The sequence below is a fragment of the Diceros bicornis genome, chromosome 16 (genome assembly GCF_020826845.1).
Source record: "Diceros bicornis minor isolate mBicDic1 chromosome 16, mDicBic1.mat.cur, whole genome shotgun sequence".
Classification (NCBI taxonomy): domain Eukaryota; kingdom Metazoa; phylum Chordata; class Mammalia; order Perissodactyla; family Rhinocerotidae; genus Diceros; species Diceros bicornis.
The window spans coordinates 14,500,714-14,525,373 of NC_080755.1; the positions used below are offsets into that span (position 1 = coordinate 14,500,714).

The 24,660-nt window shown below is 41.4% G+C and overlaps 1 protein-coding gene across 1 annotated transcript in view; it reads right to left on the bottom strand.

Annotated features, from left to right (window-relative positions):
* COLEC12 (collectin subfamily member 12) overlaps positions 1 to 24,660 on the bottom strand; it is a 176,761-nt gene that overhangs the window by 146,967 nt on the left and 5,134 nt on the right. Inside the window, exon 2 of the mRNA XM_058556844.1 lies at positions 9,364 to 9,414. Coding sequence (XP_058412827.1) covers positions 9,364 to 9,414 — 51 coding nt within the window. The remainder of the gene's footprint in view (positions 1 to 9,363; positions 9,415 to 24,660) is intronic.

Sequence of the window (24,660 nt, forward strand, 5' to 3'; positions counted from 1 at the left end):
GGCATCTTTAGGCATTTGGAATAAGAATGTAGTCTGGATTTCTGCCAGAACTTTTGTAGACTTCTAATTCCATTCTCCTGTTTTCCTGACAAGTCTCAAGTCCTTCATCTTCTGCAGCATGTGAAAGAAACTGATCTGCATATGGAAATATTTACACCAATCAAAAACAAAAAATCTACCCTAGTGATAAAAAGATAAGTTGTTTCAGTCAGGGCCAAATATCAGTTCTCAAAAACTTATGAAAATGAAATTTCGGAAGAAGCAGAAAGTGTTTATAGTTATGACTCAGAACAGGCGACCAATTTCATAATGTTTCCTGTGGCAAGAGTTGTATTCACTAAGATTTGGGACTTTCTCCTTTTTTTTCTTTTTTAAGTTCCTCTTCTGAAAAAAACTGTTTCTTCAAATCTGCTTAACACTATTGAGAACACTAAGTTCCAAGAAAGCAAAACAACTTTTGTTCATTCATTTATTCATTCCCTTCTCTATCATATTGATTTCTTGTTTTTGAAGTTTTCTCCTTTTATAAACCGTCAAAAACTAAGAACTTTCAATACTTGAGAGTTCAGCATCTTGTAGTTCAATTTATAACAAAATTACAAATAATTTAAAAGTAAACTTGTAGTTATTTTGTTAATAAACTCAATTTTTCAATGTGTTAAATCAAACATGACAATTTTATAAGTGGAACAATTACAAATAATAATGGTTCAAATTATAATTAAGTTATATTGCTATTTAATAATAATCATTACCTAATTTAACATTAAATAATAAATATAATATTATACATTATAGTATATATTAATATATTATAATATACATTTATAATATTATATACTATGGATATTAAGTTATACATAATAGTAGTAGTTAGAGTGCTTAATTCCTCACCATACATTCCAACCCAAACGATTAGCCCAAGCCAACCAGAGCCAGCCCATTCCCTTTGTCCATAACGGATTTAGGAAAGCACTTGTGACTCAACCTTGGCCAACGACATGTGAGGGAAAGCCAACTGATGGCCTTCTGGGGAGTTTCCTTGCTTCCAAAAAGAAGACACTGGAACAAAGACTGTCTTTCACCCACCGGGAACTGTTGTAGCCACCTTGTGACATTTATGTCACTTTTCACAGTGCATACATTTACGTAGTTCTTTCTATCTGCAAGGCACTGCTCTAAGCATTAACTTATTCAGTCTGACAACATCCCTGCAGGTAGATACTGTAATTACTAAAAGATGGGGACACTGAGGCACTGAGAGGTTGACTTGTCCAAGGCCACCTCACTAGTAAGTGGCAAAGCTGGAAACCGAACCTGGCAGTCTGGCTCCAGCGTATATTCTCTGAGCCATGAAGACGCTATGCCACCTCTCCATGAAAGCTGCTCTTAGCCTCAAGTATGTGCTATCTTCCTTAAAATGTATTTTTTGCTGGTGATCACTAAGCCTTTAAGTTAAAAAAAAAAAAAAAAAAAAAAAAAAAAGCCCTGTAAGATAATAGACTCCTTTGATATTCCCTGAACAAATTATGGCCCTGACAGAGCCACAAGGCAAAGAATACAGAAGCTAGGGCAGTAAGATTTTGATGGAGGGAGGACAGAAAGTGGGAAGGATCAGAGAACATGAGGTGTAGTGTGCTTCACAAAGGGAGAGCTGAGGCAACACCAAACCAGGGATGCCGGGGCCTGGGGAAGGGAAGAGCAGAGGGCAAGAAGGCTGAGAGTTATCAGCAGGTCAATGACAGCCACAGTTCAGTGCAGACCTACTACACACCTGGCCCCTTATATATTATGTATAGGTTTTATAATCCATATACGCTGCAAAGAAGGTATTCCTGCCATTCCCATTTCACAGATGAACAAAGTGAGGCTTAGAGATGTTGGGTGACTTGCCAGTAGAAGCAAAGCCAGCATGTGAACCAGGACAGTCAAACTCTAAAGCCTTGCTTCCTAACCAGCTGCTGTCCTGAACACCAAGGGCACCAACAGGGAACGTGAAGGACAAAAAGAGCCACTTACGGTCACAACGTTGCAAGAACAGTGCTCTTCGCTTCAAACCCACGGCTCTGGGACATCTTTCCCTTTCCCAGGGGGCCTCCCAATGAACAACTCAAACCTTTCAAGGAAAGTTCATGAGTTCTTCTGTTTTAAGTTGCTTGGAGTCGCTACCAAAAGGAATAACTCTTTCCCACCCTACCCTCAACAACCAAACACTGGAAACAACCTAATGTCTTCATGCTGTTGTAACAGAAAAATGGTTGAGTAGATTGTTCCTTAATTTTTCCAAAAATAAAAACAAATCACATTCAGCTTCAATCCAATTGCGGGAAAAACAAATTAGTCTCCCTCTTCTCCCTCCCCATGCTCTTACCAGGATTCATAAGTGAATGAAAACCACGAAACGGCAGGGAAGAATTATACTTAAAATGGTTGAAAAATTCAGGGCTTAAGTATTAAATCTATACATATTATGAAATTATGAATTATAAGACCATGTATAAACAGCTGCTGATTTAATCCACATATATCTATGATCATTTATTTTCCCATAAAATCTTGGGATGCTCTGAGAATGGACATATCTGTGTGCTTCTCAGCCATGGGGAGAGTGGAAAGATCGGTGGGGACTGAGGTCAAGGTGAACTCAATGGTGGCCATGCCACTCAGCCTTGGGAGCCTCGGTTTCCTCATTTGCAGGTAATTCTCACCTCGAAGGATTTCTGGGAGAATTAAAGAAACCAATGAGTGGGAAACTGCCTAGCACATAGTAGATATTCAAGAAAGGATGCTTAATAGTTTCTTTCACATGAAAATGTTAAAAAAAAAAAAAGAAAAGTCATAGTCACATGGGAACATAGCGTTGAACAAATTTTTACTGATGAGCAAGAAAGACTAGGCAGGAGGATCTGGCCTAACCAGTGAGAAGTCCTTCACAGGAAAAGAAGTGAAACCTGAACAATCACTGCTGGCCAGGTGAATATCACCTATAATGGTAAAAATTAGGAAATCTCCTCAGGTTATTTAAAAGAAGGTGATGGCCGGCAAACTGCTTTCCCAGGTCTCAGGAGTCCCCGTTCTTGACAGAAAGCAGAGGGCAGAGGGGCCGTGTGAGTTCTTCCACGAATCCCCTTCAAAACCCTTCCATTAAGTGAGGCAAATGGCTTGAACACCTGAAAGAAATCCCACAGGGGCACCATGTCAGACTCTTGCTCCTGCCCTTCACTCAGTTCTCTGCCCAGGGTCAGTCCTTCGCCTGATGTGGTACCCTTTCCACTTAGAGATGTTTAGAAAAGGTCCTGCTGAACGGACAGCCTCACACTGGGCTTATTGAGTCACTCCTCACAGGAAACGATGGAAATTCCTGGCATTCTTATCAGGGAAAGGGGTGAACTCTGCTGGTGTCAGTCCTAAAGGGCTGTGGTGAGAGGAATGCATGGAGCTCTCCTTTGTTGTTGGAGGTGGATGACTTCAAAGCGGTGCCCTCTCCAAATCCAAAGGTGAAGCCAGGCTTCTGGGAAGAGTCCCAGGAGAGGAGAGACAGGCAGCCTCATCCCCAGGTCCAAACAACCAGCAGTGGAGGCATCCACATGCTTATCTTGAGCAGCTTCCCAAAGACAGTTCAGCATCCTCTCGGTAAATTGTTTCAATCCTCTCTGCACTGAAAGCAAAGACTCACCATGTGCCTCAGAGGAACCTCTCTTTCTGGCTATTTGGCTAAACACATATGTGTAGCTATTTCTCAGAAGCCCAAGTGGTCCTCTACATGTTTAGACATTCAGTTCCTCTAAACCTCTTGGCAAGAAACAGCTCAGTGATTTACCTACAGATACTGATTTGCAGTTGCATAGTTTATCTCTTTGGAGGATGAGTTTGGAAGGACGGGTAGGGTGGGGGGGGCGTTCTGGAACAGGGCTGGGCTCTATTCAATACAGATTTCTCAGACTGCTTCCACATGTGCAGATTAAACTCTTAAAAATATTCTTGCTAATCTGAAATTATTCAAGGGAAGAACGAGAAAAGAAAAAGCCCAGCTTGTTTGAAACTACAGGTATAGGGAGGCCTGTGAAGTTGTGGGTGAACAAAACCATCCAAGGTCCCACTTCGGTGAACACATATAGGAAAGGGCATCTGACACCCCTTTTTTAGCTGTAACCCCTAAACAATTTTTCAGTAATTCTCCCAGGATTTTTCCACTTAGTTTTTACAAAAGACTTGAGTTCTACTCCATAGAGAATGCTTCCTTTTACTTTTTGTTACTATTTCACAGTTTGCAAATTTTCAGATCTTTTTCTCTCATAGCTGTTAATACTCCCTATAGCTGAGCCCCAAAGAAACAATTTTGTCAAAGCTTTGTTTGTCAAACACAAACAACAAATGTTTCCAGGTGCCCCCAGTTGCTCACTGTCAACCCTTAAATCTACCCGTGATTTTCACAGGCGGAACCACGTATCTCTTGCTCCTCTATCATTCCAACTTCGGACATCCTATTATTACACCAAGTCATATTCCAAAGATAACACAAGAGAACCCAATGCAACCAATGAAATGGAGGCAGTCTAGTGCCCCACCCCACCCCCAGCACAGGGAGGGGGCAAAGCAGGGTCCAGAGGGAGGGCCCAGGACATCAGGGTGGTGCTTGCCATTAGGTTCCCACACTGCCCACCAGGTGCTGGGGCAGAGAGCCGCTGGCCCCAGGCCTTCTCACTGCTCCCAGGTTTTAGCAGTAAAGCAAGGGGTGTGATGGAAAAAGAATCCATGAGGCTGCTGGAAATCAGAAGGTTCCAGGAGCCTAGTAAATCCTAGACACCGTGTTTAAGCAGCAGGACCAAAAGGTTGAAGAGGGAACCTAATATCAGAATGATGATCAACACTTAGGGGATGCTCACAGTATGCCAGGCACTGTGCTAACCCAGCACCACATTTAATTCCACAACAACCCTATGAAGTGGGCCTATTATGACCCAAACTTTACAAGTGAGGAAACTGAGAGTTTACAATTTGGGACAACAATGTGCCCAAGGTCACACAGTTGGTGAGTATTGAAACTCAGATCCAAACCCACACACCTGGTTCCAGCGCCCACACACCTAACCACTGCACCCCACTGCCTCTAGAAAAGGTGAAAAGCAGCCAGCAAATGGGAAAGACAGCCCCTGGCCTTCTGGCCTCATGGAGTTGCTGTGAAGGAAAAACAAGTTTGCAAGTCCTTTGGGAAGATAAAAGCGACACACAAACGTGACCTGGATTTGTTATGATCATTTCTACACAGGTTAAAAGGCAGGATCTGGAACTCACCCCTCTCCCCACACTTCTCCCCCTCTCTCGTGGCATTTTCATGCACTTATCCCTTGGAACTGAAATGGCACTCTTCTTTCCTCCTACTCCATATCATTTTAAAGTAAAAAAAAAAAAATTTTTTTTAACTTGAATGCACTCATGTTAATCATATGACTAGTAAGAAAGTTTCAGAAGACATTTTTGGATCAAGTTATCACAAAACACAAAATTTATAATAAAATCCCTTAGAATATATACTAATTCTCTTTCCCTTTCTGCTAACTATAATAACAAAGGATTCTAGAACCATGTGTGTTATTTTTGAAGAAACCAGTAACTAGGGAAATAAGTAGAAAGTTACCATTGTAGTATATATCAGATTCTATCTATAGAAAATAAAAATTAATATACTGGTACCTCATGTACCAGAGAATGAACTCTGCCAAATTGTAACTATAGTTACATCCCAAATTAATCAGTTGTGCATACTGGGGGCCAAGAAACACTGACCCTCAGAGCCTGACTAAAGTTTGAAAATGTTCACTTCATTAACCTTTCAAGGTTTCCCCTCATCGAAGCTTTTGTCAGAGGAGCAAATAAGTGGCAAACCCATCAGATTGAACTCTGCCTCTTCTCCAGATACCTGCCCAGAACTTCTGGAAAGGTGCTAATAAGATGACACACAGAGAGACAGAAGAAAAATAGATCTGGTTGAGCCCAAAACACAACAATGAATCCCTGAATAACAAGCGATGACGGTCCTAAAATAATACTATATCGTACTAGATTTCTAGAGAAGATCGCCCAGTTTGCTCTTTATTGTAATATTGTACTGAATTTGAAAAAACACAATATTATTATGTAAACAGCCTTGACTTTATGTAGCAAATGCTTACGAATAACTATATATGAATACCTTTGGACACAAGCCCACCAGGTAACAATTTGCTAAAACACTGACCCCTCTGCTCTGTGAATAATCAAACCCTGGGTCTTCTGTAGTCTAAATTCAGGTTGTGATCATTGTTATTTGCATAAACAAGACATACCTAAAATTAGACAACAACTAAACCCTATATTGTAATCCAGTCTAATTTGCAAAAATAAAGCCATCAGTATCACCATGTTTAGAGGTAGGTCACACCTTTACATCTCTTCAGGAATGAGGTTTCAGACCTATCACACTTTGATATTCGGCAGAGGCTGTACCTAAAAGTCCAGGGAGTGATAACAGCCCCAAATCTCAGGAGAGTGATAATACCACCTTCGCTTTTATAGGGCTGCACCTTCAAAGCACTTGTCCATCTGTTATTCCTCTTAGTCTCACCAAGGCCTGTGAGTGAGGTAGATTCACCTACCTTGGCAAGTGTCACTGCGTTCACTGGGCAGATGCAGCATCTGAGGCCCACAGGGTTTAAGTGACTGGTTTCAAGTCACGAGAGTAAGGAGGGGCAGTGCCCACAGGGCTGTCTGGTCTCTGGGTGCCTCCCACCCACCACTTTACTACCAACTTTGTCCTCCTTTAATGATAAGGGTTTAACCATCCCTGAAGGAATAAGTTCTGCTGCTTTCAATGACCAACTGTGGCCACTTCTTAGGAAGTGAAAACCCAATTTTCTTCTACAGAACCAGGTCTGGAGTCCCAGGCCCTATAAAAGCGACAAGGCCTCCCTGGCCTGGCCAGATAGGGCGTCCAGCCCACTTTAGGGTTCCAGGACTGCAGGGACCTTTCTAGGACACAGAAGTTGAGAAGTCACCTCAACCTCATAGCTGGACCCTTCCCCAAAACCACGCTAGCCTGAGAGTTAGAAGACGCGGCATCCAACCCAGCTCCAGCTGACTTGCTGAGCAAGGACTTCGTCTATCTGGGCCTCACTTTCCTCGTCTGGAAAATTAAAGGCTGATTTCAATCATCTCCAAGGCTCTTCCATCACCAAAATTCCACTCTCCTCCTACGCTGGATATCCATCACTTCGCCTAAAAGCTGAATCCAGGAATTCTCAACTTTGGAACGTCTCTTTCACAGTCCATCCCAAGGTTTCCCATTTTAACTTCATCCCTTTCTCCTACTTGTATCACTTGGTAGCCTTCTCTTTATGCGTGTCTGTTATGCTCCAATATTTGTCAGTTGCTATCACATTCCTCTGAGTCACCAGTCTGATTTCTACACATAATTTAAGCACCATAAATTAAATCGTTTCAGCAACTTATTATTATTTTGTGGTTTTCACCAAATCCCCACCCATCTAGCTAGTTACATGGTCATAAAATTTTAAACAAAATTTCTCTCAAAGTCACTCATTTTAAAGAAACTTTTTCTCGGTTCTTCAGATTTCTACTGATGTCCAAATACAGATTTGAAATCTACTGATTTCCAAAACACACAGGCATGTCAACATTTATCTTGCCTTATTTTTACCAGTTTGATTTTCCTTTTTATTTCTGCCTTTCTATTTTTGTTTTGTTTTGTTTTCCTTTATAATTCTTGGTTTCATCTTCACTCCTACTACCACCTTCAGTGAACCCACCACGGGAAAGCAGGACAACACAGGGTCCTAATCCAGAAATATGTAACTGTGTACATAAAGAAGAGTGGTATATAAAGGGAGAAGTCCTGAGCCTCTCTGCCAGCGTGTGAATGGAGGAGCTGTGGGCTTGGTGCCACCACACTCCTATTTTAAAGCCATATTTTTTCCCAGAAAGAAATGCAGAACTGTGTATCCAGAAGGAAAAATGCTAAAGCAATACGGGAGCCAGAGCAGCTGAGGGTTGTTAGCTTGCATCAAAGTCTAGCCAGGAATTTTTTTTTAAGCAACAGGAAGTAGCTTCATTCTCTTTCATATTTTCTTTCTTTCTGTCTGTCTGTCTGTCTCTCTCTCTCTCTCTCTCACACAGACACACACACACACACACACACTCTCTCTCTCTCTCTCTCTCTCTCTCTCTGTCTCATTCTTTTGTCCTCTATCTTTCTTCATTTCCTCTGGCCAAGGCACAGAAACAAGCTGGATGGAAAAACCTCAGTTCCCTGGAACTGTCTTTGGAACTCTGCAATGGTCACTGGCAGTTTACAGCCAAACTGCAGAGCATGAGAAGCACGGTCAGAGAAGAGCACTGTGTGCAGCAGCCTAGGAGGTAGAGGAGCATGCGTCATTTCCCCATGGCTGCTGTAATAGATTACCACAAACGTGGTGGCTTAAAGCAACACAAATGCCTTCTCTTACAGTTTTAGAGGCCAGAGGTCTGAAATCAGCTTCAGTCAGCTGAAATGAAGATGCTGGCAGGGTTGTGCTCCCTCCGGAGGGTGCGAATAGAAAATCTGTTTTCTTGCCTTTTTCAGCTTCTAGTGGCTACCTGTATTCCTTGGCTTGTGGCCCCTTCCCCCAACTTCAGAGCACATCACTCTAATCTCTGCTTCCATCATCACACAACCTCCTCTCAGTAGTCAAATCTCCCGCTCCCTCTCTCTAATAAGGACACTTGTGATTGCATTTAGAGCCCACCCAGATAACCCAGGATAATCTCTTCATCTTGAACTCTCTGACATAATCATATCTGCAAAGCACTTTTTGCCTTATAAGGTAACACTCTGGTTCCATGTATTAGGATGTGGATATCTTTGGGGGCCATTATTCAGCCTATCACAGAGCATTTGTGTCCAGTTGGGTTCCTGGAAAAAGTCTTTCTCTCACATATCCACTTACACTGACTAAGTTATGAGCACTGGGCCTAAAGGAAAAGTGGAAAAAAACGTTTTCTAAATATCAAAATAGAAAAACCTCACGTATTTTTGCTCCTCTCTTGTCACAGATTTACCTTTCCCACCATGTTCTGCCTATTAAGCCATCTGGTTTGTATTCAGCGAACCCCAAAAACATCCCATCACTTCCCCACGCCTGAGCATGGCTCCTGTTCCACCGCTCAGCATCATGAGAAATCATCCACCTGTTGTACAGAAACTCAATTTCCAACCAAAATTGGGCCTCAGAGCCACACATGTTCATGCGTGTCAAAGGTCTGAAAACGGTCTTGTTACTGTATCCCAGATGGAGCATGGAGAAGGAAAAGAGCTTTGTTAGAACTCACCAAACCGCTTGTAACCGAAGGACTGCACCTCGTCCTCCTCTGCAAAGTCGTCTGCAGGAGAAGAAAAGACACAACGTTAAAACGCTGGCGGGCCCAGAAGTGCAGGGTCAGTGTGGACTCAACTGTCGTGATCTCCACCTGCTCCACCTTCCCCTTCATGCAGGACACTTGTCAGAGGGGCTTTCCTTGTGGTCCTGGAACACACCATGCTTTCTGAGAAAGGCCACAGGGTCTCTGCACCGGCTGTTCCCTCTGTCTGGAACTCTCTTCCTCCTGTTCTTCATGTGACTCCTAATTCAGGTCTCAGCTAAAGTGTGACACCTCTGAGATGCCTTTCTGGACCACCACCCAGCCAAACCCCGTCACACCACCTCATTTTAATATTACTCTCTGATATTGTCCTCATTTATGTTTGTGTGTCATCACGCATCCTGTGAGCAGAAACTTTTCCTGTCTTGGTTCATGAATGAATCCCCTGTGCCCAGAATGGTGCCTGTCACAGAGCAGGAGCTTAATAAATTTTGTTGAATGAATGACTGAATAATTAACTGTCCAAAGGGTTGTTATCTTCACATAACCGACTCTAAAGCCCTCCCTTTCAGATGCCCAGGCTCTGGAGTCATCTCTCCCACCAACTGTCACATCTCAGGAGCCCAGCATGACTCCTGTAGTGAAAACCAACTCCTGCCCCGCTCTCCTTCCGTTGCATAACTGGAACTGACAGATGGTTTCCCAGCAAACACATCTCAAAAGATGGCCTTGCTGTGGGAATTTCTAAATGTAGGGCCACTGCGGAAACAAGAGAGATGTTATGTCAGCAAAGCTTTCTACCAAAATGCTTATATCCCCCTCCTAACGTGGATATGATGCAATTCTTTATCACAACGATAAAGAACTTCTCATTTTATGTTTCTGCTAGGTATGAGTCTGGCAATTTATTGTGCAGTTAAAGGACACTTTTGATGACAAGTAAAGCTGTCAAGTCCAGGCCTTTCCAGGAAGCCCAGACCAATTACTCTCTCTCTCTGTTTTTTTTTTTTTTTTGGTGAGGAAGATTGGCCCTGAGTTAACATCTGTTGCCAATTTTCCTCTTTTTGCTTGAGGAAGATTGTCCTTGAGCTAACATCTGTGCCAAGCTTCCTCTATTTTTTGTATATGGGACACTGCCACAGCATGGCTTGATGAGCAGTGTGCAGATCCACACCCGGGATCTAAACCCACAAACCCTGGGCCACCAAAGTGGAGTGTGCAAACTTAACTGCTATGCCACCAGGCTGGCTCCCAGACCAATTATTCTTGGGTTGGTTACCATTACTGCACCAGTACCCAGCTTTCTCCTCACATGCAGGTCAGTTCAAAAGCACTGATCTGGCACTTACTATGGACCAGAGACTGCCAGGCAGTGGAGTTTTAGAAATGAGTGAGACATGGTCCCATCCCTCAAGAAGCTGACAGGCTTTCAAGGAAGGGAAGCACGTAAGAGGAAAGTGACGCCTCTGTGATGGTCTTTTTCAGCCCCCAAGTAGGACATCTGGCTACATCCGAACCCTGAAATATTATGGAAAAACCCAAGATGTATGATACCTGTTAACACAACATAGTGAACCTCAGAACCACTAGCTTGCTATGGAGTGCTATGAAAACACATGTGAGAGAGCAATTATTTCTAAGAGATAATGGAGAAACATGATATCTTTCTATTTTACCATTGTTTCCTTATTCAGAGAACAGGGAAAAGATCTTGTTTGGAATCTAGAAGGCCAGGTCTTCATAATTAAAGTAGTCTTCTTAAGTCAAGGATTAAAGCTTTAGTTCTTTCTACAAGGAAGAACATGCTTACAGCCAAGAGAACAGCACCTCTCTCACTGACTCAGTGATTAGTTAGTTCAACAAATACATATTAAGCCCCTCCTCTGTGCCTGCTTTACTTGGTAATTCTATCATAGTAATGGCTGAGAGGCCTGGTCTAGTCTCACTTAAAGAGAAACCCTTGGGCCAGACGGGTCACATAGTGGTTAAGTTCACGTGCTCCACTTTGGCAGCCTGGGAACCCCAGTGCGGACCTACACACCGCTCATCAGGCCATGCTGTGGCGGCGTCCCATATACAAAATAGAGGAAGATGGGCACAGATGTTAGCTCAGGGACAATCTTCCTCAGAAAAAAACAAAGAAGAGAAACCCTTATCTGCTGCTTCTGCTTAGAAATCCATACATTTATTTCTTCATAATTCAATAAATAGATGTTTACAGCTAGTGAACTCGATGAGACATGAACACAGGTAACGATGCCACCCAGACATCAGCTTCCCCTGCCAGCTCCAGCCCCTCTGCTGCCATGCACATCTGTGAAAGAATCTACTCACACGCCGCCATCGTGGGCCAAGGAGGCATCACTGAAGATTTCACAGTGGAAACAAAAGGGCAATTTATGCTGCGCCCCCGACAGCAAACAGCTTAAAATTTCCCATTAGACATTTCGGTTCTCCCGCAAAGTTTCTTTTCAGCAGCCCTACCATTAGTTTGTTTGTTTGTTTGTTTTCTTTTTCCTCTCTGATCTTTTTCCCATGCAGCATTTAGTCTGACTCCTCTCTCCTTCCTGACATTTCCCTGGGAACTTCAAATGTCTCATATTTTTGTTATTAAAGCAATTCAGCTCTGCCTCCCAATTAACATACTCAGACCATTTGGGGTTCAAGAAAACGAAGGCCTTACAGGCGACCCCTAATAGGACTCAGGAGGATCTCCTGCTTCTTGTCTTAACCCTCATCCCCAAAGGATTAGGAATTCTTACAGCAGCTACTAAAAGAATACAAACTTCTATCTCAACAGGCTCTACAATCAGAGAGAAAATCACTGAGATACAAGGGGCCCTCGTAAAGCAGCATGGAAAATGCCTGACTGAGACCATCAGGGAAGGTCTCACAAAGGAATGTCTGAAATCATCTTTCTTAATGTTTCTTCTGTGGAGGGAAAAAGACAATCTGGGAAACACTGTATACTGCATCGATTTCTTGGAAATTCATAATGGTTTTTGAACTATTAGAGACTCTGAGAAGTGCTAAGAGAAAACAATCTTGTTTAACTTTGTTTTATTCAATGCTCTCCAAAATTGACTTTAGAATCCTTTTTTCATACCCTTAACAGCTGGGCAGAGTTGGGCAGGTAACACTTAGTATATAGTTAATTCGAGTAGTTGTCCCCCAGAGCCCGCTGACAAATTTCCCCAGCTGTGCAGTTAACAGACAGCCGATTCACAAACAGGCTGGTGATGGAATCAGGCATTTAGGGAATCAAGAAAGAGGAAGAGGCAACAGTTGATGGGGCTTGTGGTTGTGTGGACAACCCACATCTCGGGCTACAAGAGAAAAAGAAGAAAAGATGAGAGGTTAGGTGTTCCTAAGGCCTGAACATTTTAGAGGGTAAAGACCGTGACAGGCCCCAATGGCTAAAAGACAGGTTTGAGAAAGCCAAGAGCCTGACAGTATGCGCTATGTTATATTCTGTTCTCAAAACCTTTTCCTCACACTCTGCAGACCCAAGCTGAGTGCATCCCAGATTGCGGCATCAGGGGCCTGCAAAAGCGGTACACTCAAATAAGGACATTCTCGCTAGAGAATATCCAGTCACCTGAGCAACTTGCCACTTTTCAAAATCTGTCTGTGACACAATCTAAACCACATAACTCTACACTCCCACATGAGCAGGATCTGGTTAAGATTAAGGCCTCTAAGTGCTGCAGTGGCCATAACTTGATCCCTGCTTCTGACAGCAGTTTGTCTGCAGGGAAGAAGTCATCTTAACAAACTAACAAAACAAACAAAGAAAACAAAAGTTTAATTTGAGATTTATATCTACAAGCACGTACTTTCTTGGCTTCCCCAGCCATACTTTAGCATTTTCGTTTTAATACCTATGGGCTACACTGTCTTTTGCTTGCCTATTTCAAAATGTGATTTTTATTTATTTTTTTTTACTTTCCTTGGTAACTGGCACAGAGCCACGCTGCAGAGATTTCGTGAATGTTGAACAGAATTCTGTTGCTGATGTATTCTTTGAGCCTGGCCATTTCAGAGTACCATGAGTTCAGTGAATTTTAGTTTAGTTGGCTTAGAGAGTTGAGAGTCATACACATTAAAATGTTCCAATCAATCTGTGAACCAAGTTGTGCAATATCCCTATGGCTGGAATTTACCTCTCCCTGCCGATACTCTGTATCAGTGTGATGGCACTTATCTCCGTCCGCCTTATACTCCAGTTCTGGTTTTGACACCACCAGGTGGAAAGCCATTTGAAAACAGGAAACTTATCACATTGTTCCCTCAGCTACTAGTACATTTACAGCACATTACAGGCACTCAGTAGTTGTTGAAAATCAAGCAGATTAGAGTAATATATGTGTCTCTCTCTCCCACTAGCTGAAAAGTTCCTGAAGAGATTAAATCTTTCTCTTTTTGAATATCTACCATGCTTGGGGAAGATAAGAGAATCAGTATTTAGTCAGTACCTACTGAATGCCAAATGCTTCCCATTCGTTATGTTTCTCTGTTTTACAGATGAGAAAACTGGGGCTCAGAGGAGTTGCATAATTTAACCCAAGGTCTCACAGCCTGTGAGCAGCCAGGCCAAGACTAAGACCGAGGTCTGTGGGCCCTCGAGTTCCACACCCCAATGGTCACTGACTCCACAGACCCAAGAAACGGAACCCTGTCTCGCTGCAGGGAAAGCCAGGCAGCAATGATTTACACCACAGAACCCCAAAAAGGCTCAGGAATTTGGGACACAGGTCACTCTGGGAGGGGAATAAAGATGAGGCTAAAATAGGAGGACTGGTTGAATATATGTTTAAGAAGCAATTGGCTATACTCAAAAAGACAGTAAGTGTTGGCAAGGACATGGAGAAATTAGAACCCTCATACACTGCTGACGGTAATGCAAAATGGTGCCGTTACTTGGGAATCAGGTCCTCAAAAGTTTAAACATAGAATTATCATATGACCCAGCAATTCCACTCCTGGGTATACACCCAAAAGAAGTGAAAACATATGTCCATATAAAAACTTGTACATGAGAATTTGAATAGACCAATCACCAGTAAGGAGATCGAAACAGTAATCACAAACCTCCCCAAAAATAAAAGTCCAGGACCAGACGGCTTCCCTGGTGAATTCTACCAAACATTCAAAGAAGACTTAATACCTATCCTTCTCAAACTCTTCCAAAAAATTGAGGAGGGGGGGAAGCTCCCTAACTCATTCTACGAAGCTGACATTACCCTGATACCAAAACCAGACAAGGACAACACAAAAAAAAGAAAATTGCAGGCCAATATCACTGATGAACATCGATGCAAAAATCCTCAACAAAATACTAGCAAATCGCGTACAACAATACGTTAAAAAGATTATACACCATGATCAAGTGGGATTTATTCCAGGGATGCACGGATGGTTTAACATTCGCAAATCAATCAACGTAATACACCACATTAATAAAATGAAGAATAAAAATCACATGATCATCTCAATAGATGTAGAGAAAGCATTTGACAAGATACAGCATCCATTTATGATAAAAACTCTGAATAAAATGGGTATAGAAGGAAAGTACCTCAACATAATAAAGACCATATATGAGAAACCCACAGCTAATATCATCCTCAATGGTGAAAAACTGAAAGCTATCCCTCTAAGAACAGGAACCAGACAAGGATGCCCACTGTCACCACTCCTATTTAACATAGTACTGGAAGTCCTAGCCAGAGCAATCAGGCAAGAGAAAGAAATAAAAGGGATCCAAATTGGAAAGGAAGAAGTGAAACTGTCACTATTTGCAGATGACATGATTTTATATATAGAAAACCCTAAAGAATCCACCAGAAAACTTTTCGAAGTAATAAACGAATATGGTAAAGTTGCAGGATACAAAATCAACATACAAAAATCAGTTGCATTTCTGTACACTAACAACGAAGTAGCAGAAAGAGAAATTAAGAATACAATCCCATTTACAATTGCAACAAAAAGAATAAAATACCTAGGAATAAACTTAACCAAAGAGGTGAAAGATCTGTACACCGAAAACTATAAAACACGTCTGAAAGAAATCGAGGAAGACACAAAGAAATGGAAAGATATTCTGTGCTCTTGGATTGGAAGAATTAACATAGTTAAGATGTCCATACTTCCTAAAGCCATCTATAGATTCAATGCAATCCCTATCAAAGTTCCAACAACATTTTTCACAGAAATAGAACAAAGAATCCTAAAATTTATATGGAACAACAAAAGACCTCGAATAGCTAAAGGAATCCTGAGAAAAAAGAACAAAGCTGGAGGTATCACACTCCCTGATTTCAAAATATACTACAAAGCTACAGGAACCAAAACAGCATGGTACTGGCACAAAAACAGACACACAGATCAATGGAATAGAATCGAAAGCCCAGAAATAAACCCACACATCTATGGACAGCTAATCTTTGACAAAGGAGCCAAGAACATACAATGGGGAAAAGAAAGTCTCTTCAACAAATGGTGTTGGGAAAACTGGATAGCCATATGCAAAAAAATGAAAGTAGACCCTTACCTTACACCATACACAAAAATTAACTCCGAGTGGATTAAAGACTTGAATGTAAGACCTGAAACTGTGAAACTTCTAGAAGAAAACATAGGCAGTACGCTCTTCAACATCGGTCTTAGCAACATCTTTTCAAACACCACGTCTGACCGGGCAAGAGAAACAATAGAAAAAATAAACAAATGGGACTACATCAAACTAAAAAGCTTCTGCACAGCAAAGGAAACCATCAACAAAACGGAAAGACAACCTAACAATTGGGAGAAGATATTTACAAACCATACTTCTGATAAGGGCTTAATCTCCAAAATATATAAAGAACTCGTGCATCTCAACAACAAAAAAACTACCAACCCAATTAAAAAATGGGCAAAAGACCTGAACAGACATTTCTCCAAAGAAGATATACAGATGGCCAACAGACACATGAAAAGATGTTCAAAATCACTAACTATCAGGGAAATACAAATCAAAACTACAATGAGATATCACCTCACACCCGTCAGAATGGCTATAATTAACAAGACAGGAAACAACATGTGTTGGAGAGGATGTGGAGAGAAGGGAACACTCATACACTGCTGGTGGGAGTGCAAACTGGTGCAGCCACTATGGAAAACAGTATGGAGATTCCTCAAAAAATCAAGGATAGAACTACCATATGATCCAGCTATTCCACTGTTGGGTATTTATCCAAAGAACTTGAAAACACCAATTTGTAAAGGTACATGCACCCCTGTGTTCACTGCAGCGTTACTCACAATAGCCAAGACTTGGAAGCAACCTAAGTGCCCATCAAGGGACGAATGGATAAAGAAGATGTGGTATATATACACAATGGAATACTACTCAGCCATAAGAAGCGATGAAATCCAGCCATTTGTGACAACATGGATGGACACTGAGGGTATAATGCGAAGTGAAATAAGTCAGAGGGAGAAGGTCAAATACCGTATGATTTCCTTCATTAAGTAGTAGATAATAACAACAATAAACAAACACATAGGGACAGAGATTGGATTGGTGGTTACCAGAGGGGAAGGGGGGAGGGAGGAGGGTGAAAGGGATAATTCGGTACATGTGTGTGGTGATGGGTTGTAATTAGTATTTTGGTGGTGAACATGATGTAACCTATGCAGAAATAGAAGTACACCTGAAATTTTTACAATGTTATAAACCAATGTTACTGCAATAAACAAAAAATTAAAACAAAAATTGCGGAAACAACCCAAATGTCCATCAACTCATGAATGGATAAATGAATTGTGGTATATCAATACAATGGAAGGTTATTCAGTAATAAAAGGAAATGAGGTACTGATATATGCTGCAATATGGATGAACTGAAAACAGTGCTAAGTAAAAGAACTCAAGTCACAAAAAACCACATATTGTATGATTCCATTTATATGAAATGTCCATATTAGGCAAATGCATAGAGTCAGAAAGCAGATTAACAGCTGCTTGGGGCTAGAGTTTTAGGGAGAAATAGGAAGTAACTGCTAATGGGCTTGGGGTTTCTTTTGGGGGTGACAAAAATGTTCTAAAATCGATTGTAACGATGGTTGCAAAGCCTACGAACATACAAAAAAAAAAAAAACCCACTGAATTGTAGACTTTAAACGGATGATTTGTGTGGCTCGACTTCCCAAGTCCCCCACAGAGCTGCCCCTCCCCAACCACAGCAGAAGATCTAAGGGTTATTATTCAGAGAAGTTAAAACAATAGGTCTCTTGTCTAGCAGACACCAGGAACTACAGAGATGAGCAGACTATCATGGAATCAGGGGAAAAGGTGAAAGTTTACATGCTGAGTGTTCAGATACTCGGTCCTCTTCTCCCACCCAATCAGCTGGACTGTACCCTCCAGGCTAAAGACTGGAAGATTCTTCCTGGGAAATCTGGCCAGTTAAGAGAAAAATAAACTAATGATTTCAATTCCAGGAGGTCCCCACTGGAACAGCCCAGCCAAGTCAGCCTAGAGTGACAATCACAGTTCACAAAACCCACCAAAACAAAGAGGTTCTAATCAACCATTATACTGCTCTGCTCTTATGTATGAGAAGACACCAAGGATCACCAGACATCTGACACAGCCTCTAACATGAAAAGACAGAGATGAAAATAAAGAAACCAGAGAAAGCAATTGGGAGGAAATATACATCATGCAGGATGATAAAAATTTAAAAAAAAAGCAAATCCTACCATTAATATCTTTGTAAAGATAAAAGATAAACTATCCATAAAATAAGAACAGGATGCTATTGAAAAAGGAACCATGAGAGGAAAAAAAGAACTCTTGGAAATTAAAAATATTATCACAGGTATAAAAACTTAATAGACAAGTTGGAAGACAGAGTTGAAATACTCCAGAAGTAGAAAAAAGAGCAAATAAACTGAAAAGAGTAAAGATAAGAAAAAAATTAGAGAATCCACTCAGCAGGTCCAATATTCAAATAACAAGTGTTTCAGGAAAAAGAAAAAAAGGAGAGAACTAGGGGAGGAATAACTGAACAACATTTTCCAATAGTGAAGGACCAGGAGTCTCAGAATGAAAGAGCCCATCACTTCCCAGCACAAGGAAAGAGCTCCACTCAAGGTACATCTTCATAAAATTTCAGAACACTGACAAAAAGAAAATCCTAAAAACTTCCAGACAGAAAAAAAAAAAAAGACTACTTACAAGAATAAAAAAAAGAATGGCTTCATACTTCTCACCAGCAAAACTGGAGCTAAAAGAAAACAGATCAGTGCCTTCAAAATTCTAAGGCTAAGTTATTTCCAACATAGAAATCTCTCAAATGAGTAAGTTACATAAAAACCTCTTCAGACCTGCAGACTCGCCAAAAATGTACCTCTCATGCACACCTTTCTTGGGAAGTTATTGGAGATTGCATTCCACTAAAATAAGGAACCCCGAAAGACATATGTGTGTGCATGCGCACAAGCGTGTGTATACCCTAACCTAACCCTAACCCTGAAAGTCAGGAGGCTCCAGGAAAGATTTCTTCAAGAAGATGAAAACAAGAGAACACCTACTATGTTTGAACACACTGCGGAGATTTAGGAAAGTGGAAGAGACTTTGGGGATGAATGACGATGTATACATACATAGGAAGCTAAACAAACAAAATAACAAGAGGGTTATTAACTTCAGGGGAAACAAAGTTATGCAAGAAATAAAGATGAGTCAGCTGTGAGAGCATTTATATCCTTGTAATAATATAAACACCAACTGATATTGATCAAATCAAGATTGTGATATAACTATATTGGGATGATGGAGGGGAACAGGAGGTGTCTGAGGGTTGTTAGGTGGAGGTGAAGGGTTAAGGAACTAACTCCTCATCTGCTATAAAGGGAGTCAATATATAATGCCTAAAAGTAATAACAATAATAAGCAAGAACACCGTAAGCATGTCACTTAGAGGTATGGCGTTGTGTTAGATCATCTGCATGAAGGGCTACCAACAATTCTTTCCATCCCTCCACGTGCAAGTCCATCTCCACTCCTCTTGGATCTGGGAGGCCCTGTGACTTGCTCTTGTGGCAGAAGTGGCAGTGGATGACCCTGGGGCCTCAGAGGCCTTTCAGCTTCTGTTTTCACCCTCTTGGCAGCCAGCTGCCATGTGACAAGTCCAACTACCCTGATGGACTGCAGGCCACCTGGAGAGAGAGGATCCCTGGAGGATGAGAGACTCTGAAGAGAAGGAGAGAGAGACCAGCCAGCCCTCAGCTGTTCCAGCCACCCTGCTGATGCTCCAGCCACGGGAGTGAGGCTGTCCAGCCCAGCAACACCTCAGGAAGCAGAGACCAGCCATCCCCGCCTAGCCTGGCCCAAATCGCAGAATCGTGAACAAACAGCTGTTGTTTTAAGCTACGGGGTTTGGGGATGGTTTGTTAGGCATCAGTAGATAACTGAAAGAAAAGTAAATGCCAAAAAAAAATTGCTAAAAACATTCTCAAGAGGTTGCCTCTGGGGACTGGAAAATGATGAAATGAAGGTGGGGTGGGCAGGAAACTGCTGTTTTTCATAATAAATCTGTGATATTATTTGACTCTTTAAACTATGTGCATCTCTAACTTTGATAAAAAGAAAAAATAAAGTAAAGCAAAGGAAACAAGGGAAGTGAACAGAAGACGAAAGTCAGGTACAAAAAGAAAGTGTCCAGGCCCAACAGATGCTGATGATCAGAAAGGTAGCTGCTCTAAGAGCCTGTGTGCGGAGCTCAACCTGAAGCAACAGAATAAAAAGTCGGGACTTGCAGCCTCAGATACCTGGCACAAAGTAGGTTCTGACAAATGCCAAATAAAACAGAACAAGTTCAGACTTTTTGAGCAGCCAAGCTGAAGGACCGTGGACAGAGGCTAGGCTGCATTCAGACTTCTTTTCCAAGCTGGGCTCGGTGCTGCTGTCCCCGTGTAGGCATCCATCAGCTGCTCTCGCCCGTTTCTACCTGGACGCAGCCCCGGCTCTTGTAGAGTCATCACTGTTAGAACAAAAGAGTACGGTCCCATCGGTTTTTAAAATATCTAACTGCCTCCAAACCAGCTGGTGAACACCCTCTGCTCTGAGCGTTCCTGCTAGCTGTCCCTGTGTGTCCCCACCAGCGCTAGTTACTGTGGTAGGCCTGGGTGGTGAAGGTGCCCCTGCACCCCTGGGGCTACATGCCCAGCACCATCTGGATCCCTGAGTCTACGGCCACTCTCCACCGGCTAGCACTCCACGGAGTTGCTTTCATGTGGTTGTCTGTGGGAACTGTGGCCTCCACAGTGTGTCACCCGGGTTGCTAAATATTTTGGGTATCCGCTGAAATGTTGCCGTGCTTTTCTGGAAGACTCTCCTTAAGGCCAGAGGCTGGCCTGTAATGGTAAATCTCGGGCTTTGGAATTAAAAGACCTAGGTTTGAAGACTGGCTTCACCTGGTACTGGCAACATAAGCTCAAGGATGCCTCTCTGTCTCCTAGAAGATGGGACCAATAATATGTTCCTATTGCACACATCGTAGGGAAGAAAAAGTGAACTGCTGCTTGGAAAACACCCGACACATACCAGGTGCTTAATAAGTACTGTATGATGGGTTTTTTGACGTAAGGGGCAGAAGAGGCAAGAGCAACTACTATGCTCTAAGGCCCCAAATAAATACCACAGGCCTTGAATGTTCATGAAATACAGGACAGCTTTAGGTTTGGGCAAGGACTCCTCTAATCATCTAGTTTCAAAAGGCACGAAGCTCCAGTCTGAAGTGAGCATCTGGGGGAGGGAGACAGCAGGGAAGTTTGATTAGCAGAAGAGTAATACATAGGGTGGGTTCAATCGGGACTGTAGCTAATTGGCACTGGAGTGTCTATTTGATATTGAAGATTTATCTCAACGTACTTGGGCTGTAAAAACTGCAGACAGACATTCTTTAACCTCGATTTAACTCTAAGAGCAGTATTGGTAACATTTGCCCTGGTTTTATAGTTTTACAAATATAAAACCTATGTGGCTCCTGGTATAGTTTCTTTTTGCCCCATTGGCACTTCTGGGCCACAGTTGTTAAGTATTCTGCCAGTGACTGAGCACAGAGCAGTGTAATAAAATATCAAGGTTCAGGATATTTTTGATGGGGTAATTAGATCTGCCCTCCATTCAACTGTTCCAGGTCTCCCCCTCCACTCCAAATGGATGAAGGAATTTGTAGCAATTTAATGCTTATAGATTATTCTGAATATTACAGGAGATTTATCTTACTCCGTTGCTTTCTGAATTTTATGTTTTCCAACAGTAGGATCACTTTTTGATTCAATGGAATAGTTTTTTTTAAGTCAAAATTATCAAAACATAAAATGACTCCAATTTCTAGCACAACTTGTAATTCTGATGTTTGTAAAAACAACAGATATTTGCTTTTAGGAAAAAGAGAGATATGGTACCTTTTTCCTGCCTTTATTGTCCAACAAAATTAAGGGGATTTTTCATTACTTTTACCCCTAGATTGGTAGTGGGGGCCAAACCAGATTACCCCAGCAGCCAACTTCAACGACTTAAAAAGTAAGAAACAGGGGACGGCCCCACGGCCTCGTGATTAAGTTCAGTGTGCTCCACTTCAGCACCCTGGGTTCAGTTCCCCGGTGTGGCCCTATACCACTTGTTGGCAGCCATGCTGTGGCAGCAATCCACACACAAAATAGAGGAAGACTAGCAACGGATGTTAGCTCAGGGCAAATCTTCCTCAGCCAAAAAAGGAAAAAAAAAAAAAAAGTAAGAAACAAATGTGACACTCAAAACCTTCACCCCACATCTATCACTCATGGGTAACTACAGGGGAGGTGATGTGCCTCCCTTTCTTTTGTGAAGGACCTTCTCATCCAATCATGTTGGTCAGGTCAATAATGAGAGAGTCAGGATGAGGACTTGAAACCCTGCCTCAAATGTTATAAGGGCCTCAAACATGTGGGTCATTGGGCAAGAAAAACTAATGCCATCCATTTCTCTGGAGGCACACAAAAAGTACGTGGTCTTTGTTAAACAAACAAACAAACAAAAATAACTGATACGGTTGTTTTGTTTGGAAATCACTTAACTTTATTTTAGGTTACCCAAACAGTTATGCCAAAGTAATATATTATAATTGATTACAAATGATGGACCAAAATTGAGCTTAGGAGACAAAGTCTGAGAAAACTCTGATGTTCTCTTACCTCCCACACTGAAATGTCATACTTGAAGGTTTCAAGGTGGCCCGGATGTACCATTTGCCTCTAATTACTTTTACCCTATTAGAGTAATGTAATCTGAAATAGGAAATATAATTCGAGATAATGGATTAGCTCAAATATCCCCTCCAAATGAAAAGATCCCTGTCTTCATCCAGGTTGCCCTCTCCACCTCTATCCTCCAGCAGCACCTGTCTGAACCTCAAATAGCGCACTTTTCACCTTTGACCCTGGTTTCCAGGTGTTTATGCCTAAGTCTTATCCTGCCTACCAGCCTACAAGCTCCTTGAGGACAGAGGCTACATATGTACTAAATATTTGAATATATTTAAATAATACACTAAATAAAGAATAAACAAAAGCTAGTTAGGGCTTGGTGGTCCAATTGTAAATAATAAGAAAAATAGAAACATGACAGCTTAAAGGAAAATTAACACTACCAATGCAATAGACATGATGTCATATGGTAAAAAAAATACTGTATGTACATCTGTCCTAATACTTATTTAGAGACAAATTTGTTTCATGTTTTGATTCCTTGATGTCATATCCTTATAGGATAAAATTGGACACTGGATTTGAGATACACATCTTTAAAAATATTATGTCATCATCAGTAGGCATCTGAACAACAGTGCTCCTGGAAAATTAGTGCTCCTAGGTAAATTAAATGTATTTACATATATTTACCACTTTTCTACCACTATCATAACAAATGGTAAACTTGTACTATTTCACTATAATTACAAACTTCACTATAAATATGGTCCCTGCATTTTCGGTAGGGCTGATTTTTGACTACATTACAAAGATGACAATAACATCAGTGACAACAGCTGGAGATTGACCAATACTAACACTGTTCCCCACAGAGAGCACAGCTCCCTCCTATCCATGAGGTCAGTTTTAACACATTTGTTATTGGAAAATTATTTTCATTCCAAAACTGAACATTTGCCTTCATCATATAAACTATATCACTTGATTAACTTAACATAAATTGGCAATTATATTACTGCCCAGAGGAAGCAGCAGGTTATAATTACTATACAGTATTACAATCACTAAAATGTCTTGAGTTCTCATTAAGTGCTAGACACCATTCTAAACAATTGATCCATAGTAACGTATTTAATCCTCAAAACAACTCTATCCGGTAGATGCCATGATTATCCCTCATTTGACAGATAAAGAAACTGCGGGCCCAGAGAGGTTAAGTAATTTGCATGTTGCCATCAGGCCCCCTGGTTTCAGAGCCCACAATCCTCACCAGCACACTAAAATTATCAGGTTCAACTCCTACAATCGCTATGTATAATTACATTTTATGAAATGGTTATATTTTAAAGTATAGATTATCAAGTATAAAGTTGGACTCTTTTGCCTTTGAATAATGAATTGTTATATAAATATCAGCTAGTTTCCTAACATCTCTACGTCACAAGGAAATGACTGAGGCCCAGAGAACTGCAGCTACTTCCACACAACCAACGACAAGTTAGTTTTTCACGCAGAACGTCCAACATCCAGCCTCTCAGGCTAGTGAACACGACCTTATGTGACACTGAGTTATAATCCCAAGCCATTCAGGAAACATAAAGGAGTCATATTTAATATATCCAAGGCCCACAAATTTACTTAATTTTAAATTTTCTCCTATGTTGAAACACACCTTTTATATTTTTTAAGAGTACTGATTAAATATTCACGATAAATTCAGGGGTTAAGAGAGCTCCTAGGATCTCTCTGGAATCTTAATTTGGGATTACTAATTTCTGCTTCCATTGGCTTCCACTGCTACACAATTAAAAAGGTTCCTGAAGCAATCCACAGGACCTTTTCCCAGTACTATATTGATTTGGGCTCTTCAAATATCATTCACTTAAATAGAAATCAGATCACTGCTTGATCGCAAAGTTACCTCCCTCAAGCTTTACATGGTCAGTGTGGTTAGAAACTGTCATCAGCAGTAAAGAAAGAAATACTTTCTATGAAGAATGCTATACCTCCTTATCC